Raw genomic sequence first — 18,906 nt, forward strand, 5'->3', positions numbered from 1 at the left:
AACGCACCTGGGTTGGTGCAGAGTAGCAGCTACTGATGCATGCAGCTGCAGCAGATTTAAACGTTCACATCTCCAATGGATGGTTTATATAGACCCAGCAGGAAGGATATCACCGCTTTATCAGAGAGCTTTACATAACTGTTCTGTTCTGCTTCTGTTTATGTGTACGTGCAGCTTGACAAGTGGCATCCGACACACCAACATTCTGTATTTAAACAGTCGACATTCCCTGACTTTGATTAAAATCTGACATCCAGTGTGTGGCCAGAGTTTGTCTCTGTGACAGAATAAAGTTCTGATTGGGCAACAAAATGGCTGCCAGAGTTCTGGTTATTGTCTTCTTGCTCTCATACAGACAAGCAGGTGGCAGAGAACCCAGAAATATTAAAAAGTCAGAGTAAAAATGTATTTGGTAAAAAGTCTACTCAAGTACTGAGTAAATTATCAAATTATCAGTCCTTTAATATTTAAAAATTACATCATCAGGTGGACCAAAAATATCAAGTTAAATGGACATTTTGGTAATTTAAAGACTAAAATGACAAAAATTCATAGAAGTAACAAAAAAATAATAAAATAAAAAAATAAAAACAAGTCAAAATCAGTTTCTTTCAATAAAAAAACAAAAAACAAACACTCATTAACCAAAACTGCAAGTGGGCAGAAAATCCAGAAATTTTACTAAAAAGTTGAAATAATTCATAATAAAATTACTCAAATAAAAGTAAAAACTACAGAGCAGTAAAAAATTATCCTAAAAGTACATAAAAAAATAAAAATTATGCAAAAATCTGAAATTATGTTCAATTTAGCAATAAAGATAATACAGCAGAAAGCCGACAAATATACTTTTATGCACAGAAAACACACGAGTTACCCGAAAAACGACTAAATATCCGGAGAAAAGAGGATGTATGTTGTGCTAACAGCACTTAGCATTCCTCGGCAATGAAGCAAGAGCGTTGTGCAACACAAATAATTATCCGGCAGGAAACACAACGCTAAATAGTAAAACATAATTTAAAGAAGCTTCAGAGAAGATAATTTGTCTTCAGGACTTTTAACAATCGACGTACTCGAATCATTCAATGAATCACTGCAGCTCTAAACCACATCCTAAGTTTTTTTTTAAATTTCTTGTGTGTCATTTACTCACGTAATAACCGTCTCCAGCTGAGATATGCAACATGTACAGTAGGTGGCGGTAAGTTTGCGATTCGCCATAATAGGAAGAAGCGATAACGTGAGACTGGCCACCCATGTGGCCACCAACCGTGATAAATCCAAGTATTTCCGTGCGGACAGCGAATCTCTCCGTTCCTGGAAGTAATTTTAGTCAATTTAATAGATGAACTCTAAGTTTACAACACCAGTTAGAGCTTTTGTGCACATGTGTGCAATAAATATTTGCACCTTTGTACGCACAAAACATTAGACCTCAGAAAAACGATGAAAACCCAGAATTAAAGAAGACTTATTTTATGCTAATAGCACTTAGCATTCTTCGGCGGAAGTGAGAGCAACGAAAAATAACTATCCGGCCGGAACACATGGCGCTATGCTATAGTAAAACATAATTTAACAAGGTTTCAAGGCAGATAATTTGCCTCGAGGAATTTTAATAATCCACATACTCTAATAATCCGATGAATTGTAAACTACACGTTAAGTTTTGTCATTCTTGTGTCGGTGACACGTCCATCTCCAGCTGAAACGTCAGATCCGGCCACTCACCCTGATAAACGCAGAAACGTTGCGGACTCGGATACCCAACCTAAAAGTTTAACAACCTCAGCTGACCAACGTGCATCACAACATTTACATCACAGGCAGGTAAATGATAAAACAAAAAATAAAATTAAGCTTGGTGAAAAACAGTCATGACATTGGCAGAAAATGCCAAAAAATGATAATGTTGCAGCTCTGTTTCTCGGAAACATGAAGGAAATCATCTCACTTTTGTTTCCCCCTTCACATTAGAGGGGAAATTCCACCTTTCCAGTTTTATGTTTTCTTTTCAAGCATCCACCGTCTCATCTTTCACTTCCATTTTTTAAGTATTATTTTTTATTAATGCCAATAAAAATAAGGCTTTAATTTGCGGCGCTCTTTCATTTAAAGTTCCTTCCCATGCAAGCAGCAGGTGGCATGTTTGAATGTTCCAAAGATATTTAGGCCAGTTTCTTTTTGTCCTACAGGCACCTGCGCTGGAAGAACACCTATTTAATGTGAGAAAGGCTTGTTGTGGTATCTGATGGGAAGGTTTTGCAGCTACTCTGCACGGCGTTGCGTGTGAACTTCTGGCCCGCTGCCAGATAAGAGGCTGAGTTAAAGCGCAGGTTGCATAAGAGCTGAGGAATGTTTTTATTTTTGAAAGGCTGCGTGTCACGGAATATGCTGTTTAAATTGGCATTATGCGTGCTCAGGAGTCACGTAGGGGTTTTTATTGTTACTGTTAGTAGAATTGTTCTTATTATTTAGAAAAGCGAGACTAATACTTTAAAATAAGCGTCTGGGACAGTCTGGGATGTTCAGTCACACAAAAAAACCAGCGGATTTATTGTTAAATCCTGGAAACCAATGAAAATAATAATTACCTCTCTAAACTTTAAAGTGCTTGATATGGTAATTTTGTTGAATTTGTTGTCCAACTAAAAATGTTTCAGTTAATTTGTTATGTGTAATTGAATTAAGTTCGTCAAACTTAATTTATTTACATTTGTTTAACTGGAGGTGGACAGAAAACTCAAAAATTGTACTCAAGTAAGAGTAGCACTACTTCACCATATTTTATTCAAGTAAAAGTAAAAAGTAGCCATAAGAATTTACTCAAGTAAGAGTAATTAATAATGAATAATAAATGGAACATTGATCAACATATTTGATGTTTATAGATGATTTTGATGATGGCATTCAACAAAATGTAACGTTTGTGACTGTATGATGTTTTCATGACATAAAGCACTTTTTCTTATTTATAACAAAACAAAATTAACTCTTTTCTTAATTTGGATCACCTGCTTTCATTGGGTTTTTATTGGGGATTGGCCACAAATTCTTAAAAACTTAAAGAGACAAACATTTTTTTATATTTTAATCCCAAACCTACCAAACTGCGACTTTTTAAAAAGGTTTTCTTCTTGAAATTTTATTAAAATTAAGGGTTTGTGTCAATTCAGGCTAAAGAAAAACTGGTGCATTTTTAGTAGGCTTGTAATGGTGTTTTTACTAATAGTATGGTATAATATTTGTCTGTCTAGCTAGCTATTTAAATAGATACCTATCTACCTAACTAGATATTAAAAAATATATAAATTCCATAAACATTTAGCTAGCTAGCTAAATACTTAGTTTACAAGCTTCACATTTTACTGGCTAACTAGATATTCAGTCATCAAACTAAAAGCTAAATATTCTGTTTGTAAACTAAATAGCTTGTAAACTGAATATCTAGTTTGGGAACTGAATATTTTCCTTTCTAACTACAGCAATTGTAGTTAGAAATTAAAATTGCTAGAAGAATAGCAATTCTAGTTCTAGTAAGCTAGCATTCGTACACTAAATAGTTTAATATTCTGGACTGAATAACTAGTTAGCGAGCTAAAAGTTTTGTTTGCAAGCTATATAATTTGCTCACTAAATATTAAGATTGACTTTAAATATATAACTTTCTTACTAAATATTCAGTTAGCAAGTTAAAAACTAAATATTTGGTTTGCTATTCTGGACTAAATAGTTAACGAGGTAAATATTTTTGTTTGTAAACTAAATAGCTTGTTAACTAAATATTAAGCTTCCAAGCTAAAAATTTAGCTTGCAACCAAATTTTAACTACATTGACAGTGCGAAAGTCCTTAATTAAGCAAGCTAAACTCTATCTATCTATCTATCTATCTATCTATCTATCTATCTATCTATCTATCTATCTATCTATCTATCTATCTATCTATCTATCTATCTATCTATCTATCTATCTATCTATCTATCTATCTATCATTTAGTTTCAGTGTGCGCATGGCGCCATCTAGAGGAAATATTGTGAAAATGCGTCATTTTGTCAATAGAACTACAAATCCCATGAAGCACTTCACTTTGCACCGCTTCCGCAAAGCTGTGTTTGTTTTCCTGGTTAGCGTTGAATGACGGTGTGCTTCTGCAATGGAGGGTAAAGCTGTGAAAGCGATCCTGTTTGATTTGGACAACACGCTCGTAGACACGAGTCTTGCCGGCGAGGTGGCTCTAAAAAAGGTGATGACAGCTAAAAATGGTTTTCTCCGGGGACTTCAGTTAAAACTTCCGCTGCTTGTTGATGTCGCTAGCTAAAGTTCTCGGTTTTAAAGTCAACAACCTTCGCGTTACTTGTTTTATGGCGAAAACCCGTTAACATGTGTCGTATTTAATTTAATTTACACGGCATAAATAAGAAAGAGTCGATATTTGAACGAACTGGGAAGTGAATGAAGACGTGGTGTCCGCTCCTTAACAGACTGCCGGTGCACGACCTGGAAAGGAGTTATGAAGACCGGCAAGGGAGGAGTTTTCCTCCCAAAACCCTGGAAAAACTCTTATTTTTACGAGCGGTGATTGCTTATTAACACAACCCAAATTATACATAGTTAATGTGTATGTTTGTAAAACAAAATTCTAAAGAGTTGGATTTTCTGTCAGACAGAATCAAAACAAAGGTTAAGCATCTTGATGTAAAGATCTTTCAGCAAATGGATGTTTTTCAGTCCGACTAACGATTAATCGATTACTAAGTTAGTTGGTGATTATTTTCATAATTAATCACGATTAATTGCTTCAGACCTATTTATGTGGCTTGGTTTGTGTATTTTGCAGACTGGGGAGATTCTGAAGTCCAAACTGAACCTGGACGACGACACAGTCCGCAGCATTTGTGATAAATTCAAGCTGAAGCTGCTGCGCGAGAGCCCCGACCGGCCGCCTGGCACCTCCCAGGACGACATCCGCATGTGCCACTGGGCGGAAAGCATCGCAGAGACTACAGGAGGCAGCACTGCGTCCGATCTGGCTTCTCAGTGCTACTATTTGTGGAAGAACAGCCGGCTGGAGCTTCTGTGTCTGACGCCGGAGGTGCGCGACCTGCTGAGGCAGCTCCGTGGCCAGTACAAGCTGCTGCTGCTCACCAACGGCGACGCTCGGACTCAGAGGGAAAAGGTGGAAGCGGCCGAATGCAAGGAGTTCTTCGACGCGGTGGTGATCGCCGGAGATCACGCTGAGCAGAAGCCGTTCCCGTCCATCTTCCAGCTGTGCTTCCGCATGCTGCAGGTGGAGGCGCAGGACTGCGTCATGGTGGGCGACTCTCTGGACACAGACATCCAGGGTGGGGTGAACGCCAAAGTTCGCGCCACGGTGTGGATTCACAGAGCGGACGGGTCTGAGCTGGACGGTCCGGTGAAACCAGACTACACTGTCCCGTCTGTTCTGGACCTGCCGGCCATCCTGGCACAGCTGCAGTGATGGGAATGTGAACAGATTTGTTTTTTAACCTCCATATGTTTACAGATATTTTATCAACTTTTTAACACTGTATATAAAATTTAAGACACTACAATGAGTGAAGCATGAAGGGTGTGCAGAAGTTTACCTCCACAAAGTGGGCATTAAAGTCATTAACCTGAATATTTAATTATTTATTTTAACTGTTTTTGTTCAAGGCTGGAGTGATTATGCAACATAAATGAGTAAATCAATTAAAAATAAGAAAAGCATCCTTGGGAGAACTGGAATAGCTCATTTGAACTTGTTGATTTCCTGGCAGAAACCCGGCTCTTATATACAGGGTTTCCCTCAGTGTATAATAAGCCTGGCGGGCCACCAGGCTTTATTTGTGCCCCCGCCAGGCTTAGCATTGTTAATTTTAGTTTTGTTTTTTAATGATTGCCTCTTTTAAAGACTTTATAGTTGGTGTTTAGGTATTGATCTTCAAGTCTTCCAAAAATGCAAAACTATCAAATGATTTTAAATTTCCTGTCAACTTCAAACATTTTTTAACTCAAAAACATGGCGGGCGGCTGGAGAACTGCCCTGGCGCCCTGAGCACCGGGATTAGCAAGTTTTCTGGGGGAAACCCTGATATGGGGTATCGTTTGTGAAAAATGAATAAACTGGGTTTAGTCATAAGAGAAAAAAACTGGAGTTAATTTTTCAACATCTTATCCATTCATAAATGTCAGTTCAATCTAAATATTTATTTAGCAAGCTAAATATTTTGTTTGTAAGCTCAACCTGCCAACTAAACTTTAAGTTCACAAGCTAAATTTGTAAACTAAATAGCTTTGAATTCTGGACTAAACCTTTAGTTGACAAACTAAATATTTGATTTATAAACTACATACCTTCAAAACTAAATTAACTTAAATATTCAGCTTGCAGACTTAATATGTAGTTAGCAAGCTGAAAGCTAAATATCTGGTTTGTAAGAAATAGCTTGGTATTCTGGACTAAATGTTTAGTTGGCAAGGTGAATATTTAATTCGTAAACTAGTTTGGTATTTTGAAGTAAATGTTTGGCTAGTAAGCTAAATATTTGACTTGTAAACTAAATAGCCTGATATTTACACTAAATATTCAGTTAGCAAGATTAATATTTCCTTTGTAAACTAAATTGTTTGGCATTGTGGACTAACAAGCTAAATGTTTGGTTTTTCAACTAAATAAATTTCTATTCTGACTAAACTATCTTACTGTTTTGGACTTGTTAGCAAGCTAGATGTTTTATTTGTAAACTAAATAGTTTGTATCTAAATAGTTGGAATTGCAGTTTCTGAAATCTTCAGCTCAACTTGCTGCTACTGTCCACAGCCACTAAAACCATCATGTAATAAAACTGTGACAGTTAAAAATCTTTTATTTAAGGGTCAAAACATTCAAACTTTAGCGCTACCTGATAAACAGCAGCAGAGGAAAACAGAGGCTTTGATTGTTCCCTTCACTTCACATCCAGTTTCACTTTGATGTTCATCGCTGCCAGCTCAGCCACGAAGTAACGGAAAACGTACGGAACAGACAAGGAGTCCACGGAGTCGCTCTTCCCGCACAAACTGCACACCGTCTTCCGGTGGCGCATGGCCGACCAGGACGGCGGCGGCTTCTCCAGCAGCGGCGACAGCAGGCTGCCGCAGTCCACGCACACCTGCGCCACGGAGCGGTCCGAGCAGTTGAACAGCCGGTCCTGCAGCAGGAAGGATGAGCCGTGGGCCAGCAGCGCATCCCGCTCCATTTCCCCGAACCGAATCCCGCCCTGGATGTTCCTTCCTCCTACCGGCTGGTTGGTCACCTTATCCCGCGCTCCCGTCGTGCGCACCTGGAACTTATCGGACACCATGTGGCGGAGCCGCTGGTAGTACACGACGCCGATGAAGATGTCGGCCTCCAGCTCCTGGCCGCTCAGCCCGCTGTAGAGCCGCTCCGTGCCGTAGTAGTTGTAGCCGCCGGCGCGCAGCATCTCCCCGAAGTACTCCAACGCAGAGTTCTGCTCGGAGAAGGTGAACGGCGTGGCGTCGTGGCTCAGGCCGTGCAGGGCGGCCGACTTCCCGGCCATGCTCTCGATCAGCATCCCGATGGTCATGCGGGACGGGAAGCCGTGCGGGTTGAAGAGGATGTCCGGGCTCATGCCGCTCTCAGTGAACGGCATGTCCTCGGCCGGCCACAGGCGGCTCAGGATGCCCTTCTGGCCGTGGCGGCTGGCGAACTTGTCGCCGATCATTGGGTTACGCGGCACTCGGACGGTGATGCAGACACGTTTGAAGCGACCCGATCCCGTGTCGTTGCTGCAGACCTTGATGTTGTCGACGACACAAGCCTCTTGGCTCCTACAGACACAAAACATGCAGTTAGTGGTGTTTTCACATCCGATAGTCTGGAAAATTAAAACATTTGTTACATTTCAACTGCTGTAGTTCTCTTCAGAGTAGCTCTACTTCAAAATATTTTTACTCAAGTAAAAGTTAAAAGAAATTACTCAAGTAAGACTGAAAAAGTATTTGGTAAAAAACCAGTCTGTGTCTGGTGAATTTCTGGTTAAAACATGTTTTTCATTCAGTGGGTAGAAAATCCAGAAGTGTTACTAAAGTAAGAGTAGAAATACTTCATAATAAAATTACTCAAGTAAAAGTAAAAAGTACAGAGTTGTAGAAATGTATTTTTTCAAAAAAAGTCACTCAAGTTTATGTAATTGAGTAAATGTAACTAGTAACTATCCAACTCTGGTTCTCTTTCCCTCTGTACTGAGTCAAATGAACCAAACTCAAAAACCTGTTCCCCTCCTCCCCTGTGGGGGCGCTGCGCCAAGAACTACTGAAGAAAACTACATTAATTTCTGGAGAAATATGAGCACAACTTTCTTCTTCACAAAATGTAAACAAAAATAGAGTAGTGTCAAATTCAGCAGCTGTAGGATTTCTCTTTTGTCTTTGGTAAAAAAAAAAAAGCAGTTATTTCTCCTGCTGGTGCTCAACTGGCACATTTGTTGTGGTTCTATTTACCCAGAATGCACTCTGCTGTAGTCCACTTCCTGCCTTTGAAGCGGTCTCTGGTTTGCTTGGTGTTCACACAGCATTTCAACCGAACCAAGACAGAAGTTTGTTGGTGGACCAGAGGTTTGGTCGATTATGCGTTCGTAATCGACCAAAAAAAGAGATCAATCTTTTCACAGATTATCCGTCTCTTATCAAACTGTCACAGTTGTAACGAGTATTTAAAACAGTGAAGTTTGTGCAGTGACCTGTAGAAGCTGACGTGGCTTTGTCCCGTGTTCAGGTTGATGTAGCTGTAGAACGGGTCTCCGTACTGAATCACCGACCCGATGTGAGGCAACCCGTCTACATCCAGTTTCCCGTTCACTTTCGGGTCGCCCGGCTTGGCCCCGAACACGACGCCGTCCTCTCCCTTCACCTTCTCCGCCAGGTCCACTAACTCCGTCTTATAGATGCTCCCGTGAGCGAAGCCTCTCTCCCAAGACGACTTGTTCACAATCTGACGAGATCGAGAAGCGTCAGCGTTTCATCCCTAAACCAACGATTCTCAAACTTTTTCAGACTGATTAACCCATTTAACAAACAAACACGGACCACCTAACATGAAACTACCCCACAACATGTTAATATATTTAACCTGAAATGAGAAGATTAGCCTTTAAATCAGTTATTGTCATGAACAAATCTACTGGGGCCATTTTGACTTATAGATTCTGAAAGTGTGGAATCTATGCTTTCCAATGATGTCAAATAGATAGAAATTAAAAAAAGAAGTTGTTAAATACCAAATGTTTTATGCATTAATAACATTTTACGGCTATTTGTAATTTAGAATCACAATAAAAGAAAAATAGACATGAGCTGCTTGGCGGAAACAAAAACCGTCTTCTGCATCAATTGTATTTATTTGCCAATTAAATCATTTTAAATTAAATAAAAATAACAGGAGCGTTATAAGCAAACAAAGACGTAAAAATAAAGAACAGTTCTCATCTACTGAGACTCGTTCACGGCTTAGAGCCGATCAAAACAAATCTAATAGTTCGTGAACGACACATCGATACTCTCAGCAGGTTTTCTTAGCTTCCTCCGATCGTAAGTATTCCTGACGTTGTTTTCTTTCCACCGGTATCTTCACTTTTTCTGTCCTGGCTTTCAGCCTTTTACCCATTATTGCTTCTAAACACAATACTTTGGTAGCTTTGTAAGCTAGCGGTGCGCGTCGCACTTTTACCTGACGTCACGGCAAATAAATGGTTGTTTACATGCAGTACCTTACAAACCACTAGAGGGCGCCCGGGGTCCACAGTTTGATAACGACTGCTCCAGAAACCAGACCGTTAACCGGCGCTTACCATGGCGTCCTCCATGTCGTAGCCCGTGTAGGAGATGACGGCGACGACGGCGTTGGTGCCGCTCGGGTAGTTGTCCAGGTTGTAGTGGTCGTACATGTAGGGCCGGACCAGAGCGCTCTGCGGCGTCTGGAGCCGGTACAGCTTGTTGTCAGAGCGATCCGTGAAGGAGTGCAGCGGGAATCCCATCGTCTGCTTCCCTGCAGTGGAAAATAGCCGATTAAACAATTCCTCAACGCTGCGCAGTCCCTCCAGGATGGTTTATTTATGATTGTTGTGGCTTAAAATTAGGGATGGACTTAAAGTTTTATCATAATATTTTTACTGATGTGATCAAAATAAAAGTGACAACTACTTAACTATGGCTGTGAATCACAATATACACATTCAATAACAGTCAATATCAGTAATTACTGATTTTTTATTGTTTTGTTTGAAATATCTGAAATACTACAAAACTGGTGACATTCCTGCTTCAGCCACAGTTTACTCTCCACGTTTTTGTTTTTTGTATTAAATCAGTTTTTAGGCATGGTGGTAAAACTTTAAACTGCTGCTGTGTTAGTTACCCAGCAGATTGTTGCTAGGTAACCAGAGAATGAGCGAGTTGCTAGGTAACTAGAGTGAAAGCGTTAGCTGATTCCACCAATCTAGCTTAACTAGCAGAGAGATAAGACTTTATTGATCCCACAAGGGGAACATTTTGTTTGTCCCAGCATAGCACACAATAAAAATTTAAATAAGTTAATAAATACATAAAGTAATAATAATAAACATACGATAATAAATAACAATGAGAAACAGTCTAGACTGGCAAACTGTTGTCACGGCACAAATTAATATAAAAAATTACGAAGTCTGTTTTCCAGTAAAATCTTGCTGGATCCTTGTGGCACGACTTATTATGAAATACAAAAAAAGGCTAGCTAAAGAAAAACTTGTGTTTTACTTGACAATTTCCGTTTAAGGACATAAAAAGTCACCACAGAAAATCTCATCCTAAAAAACATTACAAAAAGTGTTGGATGGACACATTTGTGCCGTTCTTGAATTCCAGTCAGGGATCACAAAAATTTAACCAAAGGGCCACAAATGGCCTCTGGTCCACAGTTTGGACCCCCCGGTGTAGCTGACTTACCCATCTGGCACTGGTACATGTTCCTGGGGCTCTGGTTGTGGTCGGAGTAGGGGATGAAGTTGGCCACCACGCTGAGCATGCTGTGGGGGAACAGCTCCTGGTGCGTGCTAACACCCGGCTCTATCTCCGCCTCCAGGATCCCCACATTGAGGTAAAGCTGAGCCAACAGAGTGCAGCTGGTTTAGTGCTGCTGGTTCCCCAAAAACAGTTTAAAAATATGTTAATAAGGCATAATTTACCTGTTCAAATGTGCCAATCAGCTCTTGCTTCCCATGAGCCAAATTCTGGACAGGTCGCATCATGCGGCACAGCGTAGTGAAAAGGAACAGGCCTGGATACAAACTGGGCTTCCCGGTTTTAGGAACCAGGACGATCTCAGTCCAGGGAGGGACTTTCTTCTGTCCCAGAACCTGAAGGAAGAGTTCAGAGGTCAAGTTTACCTGCAAAAACGACCAGGAGGACGAGAAATATTCATCCAAGTCACCTTAAAGCGGCGCAGCGAGTCGGCAACGGACGGAGCCAAATCAGCTTCGACCCAACCGACAACGGACCCATCCAGAACCACCGGGTAGCAGTCACAGAAGGCCTGACCCGGAGATCCGTCCACCGGGGTGACACCTGGGGGGGAAGGGAGGGAGAAATAAGAAAAACAGAAGACAAGAGAAAAATGACAGATTGAAAGAAAGAACCAGAAAGAACCAGAAAGAAAGGAAAAGCAACAGAAGTCCGGCGGTGTATTCCTCACCCAGCGAGCAGAGCAGCGCCGGCAGCGCAGTGGTGTAGGCGGTGGCGGTGACGACCTCGCAGCTCGCCGTCATGTGGTTCATGAGGCCGCAGGGCTCGCCGTCTGGCGTGTGGACCGGACACAGGAAGCCCCAGGACTCCGGCAGCAGCTTCCTGACTGACGTCGTCCTCATCTTGGCGAAGGCGGCTCCTCTGTGGACGCAGCGGAAGTGCGACAGGTAGCGGATGAAGTTCAGCTTGTCGGCCACGACGCACAGGCCCGTGTTCTGCAGGATGCCGAGACCTGGAGGACGACACGACCTTTGACCCCACAGGAAGAGCTTTCCTCTAATGCCATTTCAATTGACCTTTTTCAAATGACCTTTAATTAGATGCAACTTTAGCTACTAACGTATCAAAATCTTAAATCAGAACTAGTCAGATTTAATTTTAGCATTTTAGCTCATAAACAAATGTTTGTAAACTAAATGGAGTAAGTCGGTGTTAGTGGCAACACTGAGCTATCATTAGCATTTTAGCTTCTCATACTCTTCCACACATTAAGATAATTTCTTTAATCTCAAGTTAAGTAGTTAGCTAGCTGGACTTTGTGGTTGTTGTTGTTGTGCGTACCTGTTTTGGAGTGCAGGTTCCCGGTGGCCAGGAGATATTCAAACGGTTTGGTTAAATCTGACCCCATGCTCAACAACTTCATCACATTCTCAGTGCTCAGTTCGCCAGTCAGCTTGGTCCCTCGCTTATCAAAGGAGAGCTTCACCGACGTTAGCCACGCCGTTAGTTTCTCCTGCGAGAGATTCAACGGCGTTAAATGAAATCTTAACGAAGACGAGATTCAGACGGGTTTCCTGAATTTACAAATTGTTTATGGGTATTTTCAAAGGAAAGAAAGCAGATGAAGAAAGGAAGGAAGCAAAGATGAAAAAAAAAGGACAGAGGAAAGAAAGGAGGGAAGAAAGGACATGAGAAGGTAACGGAAAGAAGATAAAAGGACACAAGAAAGGAAGGAGGAGACTAGAGGGAGGGGGGGGGAGGGAGGGAGGGAGGGAGGGAGGGAGGGAGGGAAGGAAGGAAGGAAGGAAGGAAGGAAGGAAGGAAGGAAGGAAGGAAGGAAGGAAGGAAGGAAGGAAGGAAGGAAGGAAGGAAGGAAGGAAGGAAGGAAGGAAGGAAAAACAGGAATGGAATGACGAAAGAAAGAAATCAAAATAGAAATAAAGGAGACAAACAAGATAACAGAGGGAAAGGAGAGAGGAGAGATGAAGGAAAGAGGGCCAGAAAGAAGGAAGGATACAGAGCAGACAGGAAGAACCCAAATAAGAGCGGGCGGGTCTGACCTTCAGGAACATGAGGTAGAGCTGACCCGGAGTCAGAACCTCCTGGCACATCAGGCTGTCCGGGTTCTCCTCCATGCACTCCTGCTTGGCGAAGGTGAAAAGCTTCCGGGTCGAGAAGCACAGCAGGTAGAACTTCTCCAGGTCCGACTTCAGGTGGATGCAGAGGCATTCGCTGCACACAAAACGCAGAGTTTCACCATCATTTTAATTTCATAACTTTCCTGCTCTTCCCAGGGAGTTGATGTCACCGAGCCGGGAACTGAGACAGAGGAGAGTTTAGGGCCCCACATGCGACACACAACTCAATGCTGCACCTCTACGGCATTAAATTACAAAAAAGTATTATCTGATAAACTGGCTTGCTATTATTCTTGAACTGAAGTGAAGGGCCACACACAATCAGACCACAAATGGCCCCCGAGCCACACATTGGACACCCCTACTCTAACCACTCATCCTCAAAATTAAAATAAAAGACATGAAAGCCTTTTAAAGAAGTTCTTCGTACATTATATTAAGTGCTTACTTTAGCAGGAAGTTGGCACATTGCTCGTTGGTGTACCACTCCGGTACGCTCAGCTTGACCCGGAAGCGCTCGCCCAGGTAGTCGAGCACCTTGCTGCGGGTGGTGCAGCCCTCCTCCGACACCATGCGCAGCATTTCTGACACGCAGCTCTTATAGAAGGAGTTGTCCTCGCTGCCTTTGATCAGCTCCTGGTAGATCTGGAAATCTGTGAAGTCCACCAGAGCCTGAGCAGCGAGAGGCAAACAAAAATACAAACTTAAAATCAGGAGAGCACCCACCCACTTTTTCCAATTCCAATACCGATATCTGACGTCTAGTATTCTACTTTATTCGTAGAAAATTTTTTAAGACTAATCCCAAAATTTCTTTGTTTTCATAGCAAAGTTTTTACTTTCGGAGCTCATAAATTTCCAAGTTTTTCTATCAAATTTCTGAAATTAATCTAAAAAAAATAGTTTTGTTTTTTTTGCGCCGTCATATAAATGCACTGGATTACAAGTTATTTGATAACTCTTGAACACACCAAGAAAGTGCAATTAGGAATTATAAATACAACGTAAAATAAACAGAATCAGACTGAATAGACCTGCATTCATGCATCAGACACATGTAGTAGAATTTTATCTTTACCGATACGGTTATTGGATCAGTGCGGGTATCGGATCGGTACTGGATCGGTGCGTTACCTTCAGAGCGAAGCCGAGCGGCAGGAAGAACAGCTCCTTCTGGTAGATGAAGTTCAGCATCACGGTGCCGTTCTCCAGGTAATGGAGGTTCATGTTGATGGCCGAGTGCTCCTCCCTCACGCAGTGCATGGAGATACCTGCCAGCAGGGGGCGGGGCTCGTTCTTAAAGGGGCAGCGCTTGCTTTTAAAGGAGGCGTGGCTCTGCATCCTTACCGTACTGGGTGTATCCCTGACCGCGGCTCTTCCACTTTGGCCTGGACATGGCGACCGGATAGTTCCTCCTCTGCTGTATCAGCATGCGGACGACCTTCTCGATGCCGTTCATGATGAAGTAACCTCCCATTTCCTGCCAGGTCAAAGACAATTAGTGGGATTTGACTGGAACAACTCCTTTGCTTTTAAAGCTTGAATCTGATTGGCCGTCATGGTTGACGATGACATCACGGACGGCGTAGCAAACCTCTGCCTCTTCATGATGCTTTACGAGCTCCTTGGGCGACAAGCCGTGGAGGTTGCAGAGCTTGGACTTCACCATGATCGGCACTTGACCCAGGGACTGCTTGATGATGCCTTTCGGGATGCCGTTGATTGCCCAGCTGATGTCCGCCTAAAACGACACAACGCACCGTCAAACAGAGGTCAAAGGTCTCTGTTTTGATCCTGGTCTGAGGGACGGGGCCTTACCACCAGCTTTCCTTTGTAGGAGCACCTCCTGCCTCGGCACTCTGCGGGGTAAACCTTCATCTCGGTGCAGATGCTGCCCTTGGTGACCACTGGGTTGTGGATGGAGGCTTCCACAAAGGCGAGGGTCACTTTGTTCTGTTTGAACATGAACTCCAGGGGCGGGATGGCCTGAGAGGAAACACCGGGTAAAACCAAACATGGACGACCCCCAGCTCATAGCTAATAACAACACATCAATAATATATATAGCGGGATAGACATAATATCAGAATAACACGTGTAGAAAATATTCACTGAATGCCAATCCTGAACTTTACGGCATTCTGGGTGATGTAGGCAGAGGAAAGGTAGCTAAGCTAGGTTGGTGGAATCGACTAACTCTCTCACTCTGTGGTTGCCTAGCAACAACCTGCTGAGTAATTGGCACAGCAGCAGTTTCAAGTTTCTCCTCCGTCTCTCACAACTGCGTAAAAATAAAAATCAACAGAGTGGAGTAAAAACCAGATGAAACAAGAAAGATTACATCTAGTAACCTTTCTTGTATTTCAGATATTTAAAGGAAAAAACTAATCAATAAAAGTCAATATTGATATAGACTGATATGAAATGCTAATATTGTGATACATCTTAGAGCCATATCGTCCAACTCCGTTTATAACTTTCTGTTACAGCTGAATCTCAAATTAAAATAGTGGGGAAAAGTTATTTAATTAGTTATCAATTCAGTTTAATAAAGTGTACACTTTACAGATTAATTCCACTCAAATATAGAAGTGATTAAGAATAATAAATATTAATTATACTAAAACAATCCAAACAAATCACATTCCTGCTCAAATTAGATGCTAAAACACAATAAACAAATTTACAAAAAAATGTTCTCACAAAGTTTTCTCGAATCCACCAAATAGAAATAATAATAATAATAATAATAATAATAATAATAATAATAATAATAAAATAACCTAAAACAAGTAAAATTTAGTCTGGCAGAGGGGAGAACATGAGTGGACAACTGGAATAACTTTATGAAAAATTATGTTTGGGTTTCAATTTGCTCTAATTTTACACAGAATGATTTCACCCGCTTGGCATAGAGCTGAGTGACGAATCGATATAATTTAGCATCTTAAGCCAAATAACTCCGTATTCATTGTCCGGTGACCCACCAGGACGACCCGAGCGAGTCCCTCGGTGACAGCCTGGTTAAAGGACTCGATGTGGGCTTTGGTGAGGTCCTGGACGGCGGGGTGCTGTTTGTCCTTCAGCTTCCCGAAGCCTCCGTCCGTCAGGTTCTTCAAACTCGGTCCATGAGGCAAATTCGTCCACTTATCAGAAGGCTCCATGTTTCTGCTTCTGCTTGTTTACCACATGGACCTGCTGACACCGGAAGCACATGTCTGAGGCACCGGAAGAGAAGCAGGAAGGTTCGTTGTGCCTTTTCTGCCATCTTGTGGTGGTTAATAAACTTTCACTTGCGACTCCATTCGGTCAATACATTAAATTAGTTTATAGTGGAAATAAGTTGGCAAATAATTTTATAGTCAGCGAATTATATGATGAATACATTCTGAGAATGGTTAACATTTTTGGGGTTTGAAATTTGATCAGACATCTTTGTTACAAACAATCTTTGTTATGTTATCCTCATATTATATTTACAGAAACATAAGCGGTTTTTCTGCACTGTTTTCCAGTTGCGGTGGCGCACCGCACTAAACCATTAATACCTACATCTCCAGGTTTCAGTTTGTTTAAGTCATAATAATAAGTCAGTACTTGAATACTTTTTACCAAATTCTTTTTTACACTTACTTGATTAAATTCTTGGACGGCTACTGAGTAAAAATATGTTGAAGTAGTGCTACTCTTACTTGAGTACAATTTTTGGCTATTCTGCCACCTGTGATATTAAGGATATTAATAAATACTGAAAGTTTAATCTTTATACCTTTAGTAAATAGTAAAAGGACCGAACTTGTATAGCGCTTTTCTAATCATTTTGACCACTCAACGCGCTTTACACTAGTGACATTCACTCATTCGCATTCACAAAAGCGCGCACATTTATACACTGATACGCAGATTTACCTATCAGATTAATATTAAGATTAATACTAACTAAATGTTTTTAACGTACGCTTGTTTTATGTTATTTTATTTCTCAACAAAGATTATTTTTGTAAGGGTATTTCTCAACAAAAATGCAGTTTGGTTGTATTACTGTGGAATTGTGACCGGTGGTTATTTGGGTTGCTGTCCAGTTGGGGGCGCTGTGGAACCAAGAAGCAGCAGTGGTTTTGAGTAGAAAACGTGAGGTTCTTGTTGCTCCTAGACGCTTTATTGCTGAGGTTGGGTAGTAGTTAGTGAGGCGGTGTAAAAACATGAGGCGTGGACGCAGTAAAAAGACTGAGTCTCGCTGTATTACTCAGGCTGCGCTACAGCGTCTATTCACAGGCGCGATCCCACTACTGAGCGGCACGGGGGCTTTGACCTGCTCCGTTCCCGACCTGGGCCGATGCACCCCTCCTTAGGCGACCTGGTGGTCCCGGGCTCCCCCAGGAGCACCATATCGATACCGAACTTAGTGCGGACACCCGATCGGCATAGTCCACTGCAGCTCAGAGCTCCTGAGCTCAAACGATCCGCCAGCCTCAGCCTCCCGGTAGCTTGGATTACAGGCGCGCGCCACCGCACCCGGCGAAAGCTGCCCGCGCTCAGCGGACATTTAGCCTTCAGTAGGGTGACGTCATTGCGTACCGCCGTCGCCGTCTGCTTGATCGCAACCACCACAGATTGTACTTGCTTTATTAAAGACACTTAACTTACGACAGCGTATTAGGGCCATTGTAGGTCGAAAATAAAGGAGTACATTTCCGCCAAACAACTCAGACATTTTCTAGAAAAAACAAGTACAATTCTGAGCTCCAAAAGTAAAATATTTGCAAAAATAACCCTACAATTTTCTCTTTTTTTCAAGTGCATTTTTTACTTTTCAAACTAAAATTTTCACGTCTCTCCGATTAATATAAAAATGTCTGAGTTTGTTAGCGGAAAGATACACATTTTTCTACTTACAATGGGTCTTGCATGTCGGAGTTAAGTGTTTTAAATGAATGACAAATAAATAGTATTCTCCTGTTTCAAGTGAAAAAGGAAAATATTTGGTGGTTACGATCAAGCAGACGGCGGCGGCAGTGTGCAATGACGTCACCCTACTGAAGGCTAAATGTCCGCTGAGCGCGGGCAGCTTTCGCCGGGTGCGGTGGCGCGCGCCTGTAATCCAAGCTACCGGGAGGCTGAGGCTGGCGGATCGTTTGAGCTCAGGAGCTCTGAGCTGCAGTGGACTATGCCGATCGGGTGTCCGCACTAAGTTCGGTATCGATATGGTGCTCCTGGGGGAGCCCGGGACCACCAGGTCGCCTAAGGAGGGGTGCATCGGCCCAGGTCGGGAACGGAGCAGGTCAAAGCCCCCGTGCCGCTCAGTAGTGGGATCGCGCCTGTGAATAGACGCTGTAGCGCAGCCTGAGTAATACAGCGAGACTCAGTCTTTTTACTGCGTCCACGCCTCATGTTTTTACACCGCCTCACTAACTACTACCCAACCTCAGCAATAAAGCGTCTAGGAGCAACAAGAACCTCACGTTTTCTACTCAAAACCACTGCTGCTTCTTGGTTCCACAGCGCCCCCAACTGGACAGCAACCCAAATAACCACCGGTCACAATTCCACAGTAATACAACCAAACTGCATTTTTGTTGAGAAATACCCTTACAAAAATAATCTTTGTTGAGAAATCTGTAAAAGAATATAAAACGGAATATAATAAAAAAATATTAACTATTAAAGTTTTAAAAAACATCACTACCAACAAATTATTTTTTAGTATTTGCATGTGTTGTGTAAAAAAATTGGTATCACCGTTAATTCTGGTAAGCAAAGAT

General features: G+C 42.0%; 2 protein-coding genes and 2 non-coding genes across 4 annotated transcripts; 2 read left to right on the forward strand and 2 right to left on the reverse strand.

The window, feature by feature from the left end:
• Window positions 1-4,087: 4,087 nt before the first annotated feature.
• nanp (N-acetylneuraminic acid phosphatase) lies at window positions 4,088-5,735 on the forward strand. The gene is made up of 2 exons (XM_014992315.2): window positions 4,088-4,248; window positions 4,843-5,735. The coding sequence occupies exons 1-2, from the start codon at window positions 4,159-4,161 to the stop codon at window positions 5,482-5,484; spliced, it is 732 nt and encodes a 243-aa protein (XP_014847801.2). The 5' UTR covers window positions 4,088-4,158; the 3' UTR covers window positions 5,485-5,735.
• A 1,121-nt stretch (window positions 5,736-6,856) lies between these two features.
• Window positions 6,857-16,369, reverse strand: polr1b (RNA polymerase I subunit B). The gene is made up of 15 exons (XM_014992314.2): window positions 16,132-16,369; window positions 14,963-15,130; window positions 14,739-14,885; window positions 14,492-14,624; window positions 14,279-14,415; window positions 13,593-13,816; window positions 13,067-13,238; window positions 12,348-12,519; window positions 11,737-12,018; window positions 11,476-11,609; window positions 11,231-11,401; window positions 10,992-11,148; window positions 9,857-10,053; window positions 8,750-9,000; window positions 6,857-7,838 (listed from the first exon to the last, which is right to left on the reverse strand). The coding sequence occupies exons 1-15, from the start codon at window positions 16,306-16,308 to the stop codon at window positions 6,956-6,958; spliced, it is 3,405 nt and encodes a 1,134-aa protein (XP_014847800.2). The 5' UTR covers window positions 16,309-16,369; the 3' UTR covers window positions 6,857-6,955.
• A 996-nt stretch (window positions 16,370-17,365) lies between these two features.
• On the reverse strand, window positions 17,366-17,664 carry LOC148155396 (signal recognition particle RNA). Its single transcript, XR_015765551.1, has one exon.
• A 553-nt stretch (window positions 17,665-18,217) lies between these two features.
• Window positions 18,218-18,516, forward strand: LOC148155397 (signal recognition particle RNA). The gene has a single exon (XR_015765552.1).
• Window positions 18,517-18,906: the final 390 nt, after the last annotated feature.

This window comes from Poecilia mexicana, unplaced genomic scaffold, assembly GCF_051168715.1.
Source record: "Poecilia mexicana isolate PSO_F unplaced genomic scaffold, ASM5116871v1 scaffold_15, whole genome shotgun sequence".
Lineage (NCBI taxonomy): Eukaryota > Metazoa > Chordata > Actinopteri > Cyprinodontiformes > Poeciliidae > Poecilia > Poecilia mexicana.